Source organism: Malaya genurostris, unplaced genomic scaffold (genome assembly GCF_030247185.1).
Source record: "Malaya genurostris strain Urasoe2022 unplaced genomic scaffold, Malgen_1.1 HiC_scaffold_17, whole genome shotgun sequence".
Lineage (NCBI taxonomy): Eukaryota > Metazoa > Arthropoda > Insecta > Diptera > Culicidae > Malaya > Malaya genurostris.
The window spans coordinates 87,264-94,275 of NW_026682647.1; the positions used below are offsets into that span (position 1 = coordinate 87,264).

The 7,012-nt window shown below is 39.8% G+C and overlaps 1 protein-coding gene across 1 annotated transcript; it reads right to left on the minus strand.

Moving 5' to 3' along the window:
- Positions 1-5,839: 5,839 nt before the first annotated feature.
- LOC131439940 (pancreatic triacylglycerol lipase-like) lies at positions 5,840-7,012 on the minus strand. The gene is made up of 2 exons (XM_058611053.1): positions 6,896-7,012; positions 5,840-6,833 (listed from the first exon to the last, which is right to left on the minus strand). The coding sequence occupies exons 1-2, from the start codon at positions 6,936-6,938 to the stop codon at positions 5,869-5,871; spliced, it is 1,008 nt and encodes a 335-aa protein (XP_058467036.1). The 5' UTR covers positions 6,939-7,012; the 3' UTR covers positions 5,840-5,868.

The following is a 7,012-nucleotide window of genomic DNA, read 5'->3' on the forward strand; positions in this document are numbered from 1 at the left end:
TTTTCTTGTTTTATTAATTTTTACCTTATTCCTCATATAGCAAGGCTATCGCTGTGAAAACCGACTTTACAACCAAGTGTCATATATCATTCGACTCAGTTCGTCGAGATCACCAAAAGTCTGTGTGTATGTATGTATGTATGTGCGTATGTGACAAATAATGTCATTCAATTTTCTCAGATATGACTGAACCGATATTCACAAACTTAGATTCAAATGAAAGGTCTTATGATCACATAGACTGCAATTAAATTTTATCCCGATCCGACTTCCGGTTCCGGAATTACTGAACCGATTTTTACCTAGATTCAAATGAAAGATCGTATGATCCTATACAATCCGGTTCCGAGAGTACAAGGGAATATGCGCAAATTTATGAAAAAATGCGGAAACCGATTTGTGCAAACTCAGAAGTGAATAAAAGGTCCTAGAGTTCTTTAAGAAGTCTCCGAACAGTTGATCTAGATTCGACTTCCGGTTCCGGTATTACAGTGCGATTAGTGAAAATTTTCAATTTCATGAGTATTTCTTCACAAGCGATCTTTATTTTCTATATAGGGGTGCAAATCAGAAACTCAAGGAAAAATGCACGTAGAAATGTGGTCAGGTTTTAAACACTTACAGCTCAGTCTATTTTGTATCAATTATTAATATTATTTCAATCAAATACAAATATTTCTAAGATACGCTTTGAATGTATGAAGCCACGTATTTTCAATTATAAATGATAGAAATTTTGATTAGCAGCGAGCAGTGTCCTATTTTGTCTGCTAAAAATCTCCGGCATATCGGATTACAACGACGGTTTTGAAGGAATAAGCGATATATCAAAGGAAAAGCATCGCTTTGATTGGTCAATCGATGCGAAAGTGAAGCTGTCGGAAGTAGACCTGTGCGCCGATCAAAATTGTCAACATCGGCGGCAAAAGCGTCTTTCTGACCAACGGCGGCGGAGAATCGGAGTGATGCCATTTCCTGAAAATATCGGCGGCGCGATAATCAATTATAAATTGATTATATTTAAATTGAAGAATAATGAGTGAAAAAACTACATGGATCAGCCCCATGGGGTTGTTCGAGCCATTGATGTGGAACAAGGCAATCAAAATTTCTAATGATCTACAATCAAACAGTTCAATCAAATCGTCACACTTTTGAATCCGCAATTGCACGAGAGTCTGCCTAGATTGGTCTTGATTAGGAACCAACACCGAACATTGTTTGATTTATAGCCGACGAAATTACACCAATATCCCAAATGTATGCAATCATTACTTTGTACATACCTGCGATACGATTTTGATATTAAAGCTTCTCTTCGCCAAGCTTGTGCTCAAGTTTTGTATGCAAGAAGTTATTTTTATTAGTCGGTTGAAGCGATAAGCTTTTTCTCATTATCAATCGAGTACATCTTATTTAATATAGAAATTAATCTTAAGCACTCAAAATTTACCCTGGGGTAGATGTCAATTTCTCAGGCGAAACGACATTACATGGAATTTCATCCGAGCTTGCATGACACAAGATCAGAGCATACCAATTAAAGCTTCAAATCGTTTTATGGCACTTTTTGTCTTGCTGTCTAGCAACAACCTACCTCTAACATGCTACACGTAGGACTGAAACGTTAGCTATAATTTCACTTCTATTTATAGCTTCGCGTGCTCCCAACAGCTTCGCTTTTGCATCGATTGACCAATCAGAGCGATGCTTTCCCTTTGATATATCGCTTACTCCTTCAAAACCGTCGTCTATGGCAGGGAAATCCGATATGCCGGAGATTTTTAGCAGACAAAATAGGACACTGCTCGCTACTAATCAAAATTTTCAATCATTTATAATTAAAAACATGTGGCTTGATACATTCAAATCGAATCTTAGAAATATTTCCAATAAAATAATGAAATAATATTAATAATTGATACATAATATACTGAGCTGTGAGTGTTTAAAACCTGACCACATTTCTACGTGTATTTTTCCTTGAGTTTCTGATTTGCACCCCTATATAGAAAATAAAGATGTGTTGCACATCAAAACCTGTTTTAATCCACCTAGTGGTGTAATGATGCCTTTCTCGTGTATATTATTGTGGTATTCTATTCAAAAATTTTCCCTTCGATTTTTGAAAGAAACCAAGGAGTTGCTAGTGCATTTACTAGTATAACATACAGAATGAAACAGTGCTTTGCTCGCGTAGGTCATCCTTAAGAAAACGAAGTGGCTTCACTATTATATGCACTTCCGGCACCGGAACCCGAGAACCGGTATAATCGAAGTCGGCTCGTACGGCCACCAACTAACATGACGTACAAACGCTACTAGTTTTTATTCAAATTTTGGAGATTTTATACAATTTTACCATCGCACTCTAAATAACGATTTAAATGTTCGTCGTATCCGAAAATAAGCAGTAATTTTAGGTAGGACCATAAGACCTTTCATTACAGCCTAAGATTGGGAATAAGGGTTTTGAGCCCAGCTTAGAAATTTTTGTACGTTTTTTGTTTCGCCGGTTCAAGTGACGGTGTACAATATTGAACACACTTTACCCTATAACTCCGGAACCGGAAGTCGGATCCGGATGAAATTCAGGGATTCCGTATGGGACCTGAGACCTTTCGTTTGAATTTAAGTTTGTCAAAATCGGTTCAGCCATCTCCGAGAAAACCTAGTGAGATTATTTGACACATACACACACATACACACACACCCTCCTTGCCAATTTTTACTAGTCGGATTTTCAAGTGATTGCATAACCTTTCTATATAAGAAAGGCAAACACAAGATATTTATAAAATTATATATTTAAATGGTGCATAGAAATACACTGATTTAGCTGTTAACCATACTGATATAGATTCATCACCTTTTTAGTAGAGATTATTCCATAGTTTTCATATTTTGTCGTGAATACGACTTACTTTACTATGGGGCGCCTTTTCAAAATTTACCCTCTGAGAGAGTGATAAGTTTTTGATCGTGAATATCTCCTGTTATATTTAACGAATCAACATAATTCTTGCTACATGCCATCGGAAAAATGATCACAATTTTATGATAAAACTTTCAGTTGTGTGACATATTCTTAAATAGTTCACAAATAAACTTTTCTGAAATGTTTGGTATAAACGAGTATCAAAGAGGATAATTCATATGGCGCGTTTGCCTTTCTCGTATTTTGAAAGCTCATAGCTCAGTGATCTGTAGAAGGATTTATATAATCTAACTACCAATAGAATCGAAAATATTCAACTTGAACGTGTATTACAACAATATTGAAGTTTTTCAATAGTACACTATTGAAAAACCTGTTTGATTTAACCCATGACAGCACCAGCCAATCAGAACGCGAGATGTCTGTATCTATACAAGAGCATCCATATAAAAGTTGAATGGTTCACTTTTCCTATCATTTGCTGAGCAACTCTTCCCGAAACAAGACACACGACAGCAACATCGAGGACCTGTCGTCTCATTGTTTCCCGATATGAATGCACGAGACACCGTCAACACAATGACACCGAAAAAGGCAGCCAAAAAGTCCAGCAAGGCCCATTGCCGAAACAAGACACACATGAGAACCATCTCAGATCTCAATATTTCCTACCAAAAGATTCATCAAGATGGGAGTTAAAATAATTTGCACCGTCACTAACACATTCAATTACGAACGGCAATGCGAAAGCGAAAGTGATGATTTTGAACACATCTTTATACTAGTTTACAAATATGCCGTGCGAAACAGAGTTGCCACAGATCAATATGTATTTTTGTCGCGAGTACTTTAGTATGCGGCCGAAAACAAAAATTGTTAGAACAAATGTTTCCACTTGATTTGCGCATTCTACTTTCCAGGCGTATCAGAACTGGCTAAACTTAAAGCAATTCTAAATATTTCTTTATCACAGTGATGTGGTCATCCTGAAAAGGACGGGGTTTTCAACGGATGGCCAGCTGCAGATGGCGAGGGATGATTTTCGTTTTCGTTGTCATGGGCAGCGTTACCGGTCAACTCCAACACTTCGGCAACCAAGTACTCCATCACTGCCGCCAGATAGACCGGTGCACCGGCACCGACACGCTCGGCGTAGTTCCCCTTCCGAGGCAAACGATGGATTCTGCCGCCAACTGGGCACTTCAGACCAGCACGGTTTGAGCGGGACTTTGCCTTGCCCTTAATTGTTCCTCCACAGCTCGACGACCCATTCAGTATTACTGGCTGCCGCTCTGCTAACTCTCTCTTTTATATCGTTTCACTGTTTCCCGTTCTGCGTATAGGAAAGGAATTCTAACAAATGGGACGTCTTACCGTGCTACCACTAGCACGTATAAAAGGAAATGTGATGTGAGAAATAGCGTCATTTAAGTTAAAGCAGCTACTCTGTACGTACGAGACACCGTCAGAACGATGGCTCCGAAGACAGGTAGAAAAGCAGATTTGTACCGTCACTAACACATTCAATTACGAACGGCAATGCGAAAGCGAAAGTGATGATGTTGAACACATCTTTATATTAGTATGGGGTCGTGTGAAAATATGCCATGCGAAACAGGGTTGCCATATATACAGGTTAATCTGTATTATTATTATTACTATCATTATTATTATTAGAATCACTCTTGCATACCGAAGATCGTGGATACATTTCAGACCAGGCCATTGCAATTGTCTCGTACTGAAATTTCGAGAAGAATCAGATATCTTCGAACTTCATAGCTTCAATAAAAATAAACTACAAATTTGTCGTACCTAGCTTCCTATATTAGCAAATTAAAAAGGAATTGTTTCAAGTTTGGAATATATAGTTGTAGAATAGTAGCTGTTCAATGTAACTAATCTGTACTTTAATGTAGGTGTATCGCTTCAAATTCTATTAGTGAAAAAGAGGAAAGCTTGCACAATTCATACAATCAATCAACTAACTGATATTCGGAAAAGTGATGGGAGCGTGTCAGTTTTTTCGTATTCACGACATCCAGTTATGTCTCTGGCATTACTCACCCGCCTTTTTTTATTTATCCTTTGGCACAATCGTTTGCAGAGTCGACAATAATGTCGATTTTTAAAAAGCTGCAAAAAATTTGCAACAAAATTCTGCAGCACTTTATAAGAAATCTGCAGACCTGGCATTTCTGTAACGTAGTGAAATCACAATGGGACTGATATGCGTAGAATTTCGCCTATTTTGGTACATTTCTAGGCATAACTGTCCCATCATGAACAATGGCTATAATTCAACTAAAGAGATTTTTTTTCATTGCACCATTTTTCTCCAAATAGAAAACTTAGACTCTTTAATCGCCTTCCTCTCAGTTGTCTATTTTGGAATATGGGACAAAGTGGTAGAGTTTTTTTTAAGTATTTCGTGTGGCAGGGTATCTGATCCTGTGGCTAGAATAGTGATGATTACGCCGCGATCGGAACCACAGACTAGGAAATTTATTGTGTGCCTGAAAAACGTAGGTTTCCTTTTCTCAAGCCATAGAAATGTTCCGTTCTTTTTTTGGCCGGTTTTGGCATTTTGCCATTACGGGAAAAAAGGTCATGGAGTGAAATGCCGCGCAGAACGTCTTGGTGGTGCCTTTGGACATTCATTTTCCTAACACACCAGAATTCCAATCAATAGAAAAATATTTGACCATCGCCAAGCGGAACCCTAAAAATATGCGAAAGACAGCTGTCAACCAGATTCAGTTCAAAGCAAACTTGCGTTTTGTACCGCGGAAGGTGACCAAGGAGACGTGAAAACGTGGTTGAACGAAAGAATTCTAAATACTGTCCGATGGGTGTTTGCATGAATTCAGATATCGTTTTTATATGTTTACATCCAAAGAATCACTTTCGATGGAGATTTATTTCCGTAATCAGCCCTGTGCAAACGGAGAAGCCGAGTTTGTGTTGAACCAATAAACACCACTCACACCGCGACCTTGGTTCGATGGTTCGCCACCCATTCTAGCGTCCGAGCCACTGGGAGTGCATTGACCGTTCAATATTTCGGAGTGAGAAGCACACCGGGTTGCTCGGAATCCAGCCGAACTAGAGATGGACTCAGCGAAATATTCGTGAGCTCTCGAGTGCGCACAGTTACCCGAAACATCGGTACCGCAGCCGGGTTGCGAACGTCCTCCGTTGGGGTAGAAATTTGCATTCCCTAGTGGTAGATCAAATCCCAGAGTGCCAGCATTTGAAAAAACAGCCTCCACATATTGAGCATCATTTGATCCCATGATGTCTGAATTATCAAGCGAAAACAGTGGACCAGCCGGGTCCAACCCGACAACTGTGTTGATCTGACCATTTTGGTTTTTTCCAGCGTTTCCTGCTGCGTGAGCTCCCAAACTATGACCAATGAGACTGACACTGTTGCGAGAAATTCCCGAAGCGGAAACCAATGTATTTACCATTCCTGAAATTACGGATCCGACTGCGGCCACCCGGTTCCTGGCCGTAACGTAATTGGCGGTTTGTGCCCCAGCACCCCAGTCGACATTGATGACATTGAAATCTCCGACTGCGAAGTAATTGCTACGAATGTTGGCATGTAGTCCGGAAGTTCCATCACCATTCCAGCCATGGACGGTGAATCGCGTCGGATGAGATGGATTGAAATTGGAGCTCTGAACCGAGGATGCATCGTTCCATCCTATTACTTGAGCGCTGTTCGGATTCGAGCGGGTGAACAGTCGGAAAACGACATCTGTTTCAGCGTTGAACAACGGTTCCAATTCTTCGTTAACCGTGCTGTAAGGATCTGGGTTGACCAAGTGTAGACGTCCGTTGGCGTCATACACCAGACTGCGCTGACGATCCAACGGGACGGCATGTGCTGATGGTAGAATAATAATTAAATTAGTAGATTTTCCGAGGTGACAACCATGTTCCTCGTACCACCAATTGCCAGCAAAAGGAAAAGTGCTACCGAAGCCTTCATTTTGGTTTTGATTGTCCGAAGCAACTAGTAACAATGCAGTGTGGATTCGAAAAATTCCACTTTTATGGCGTAGC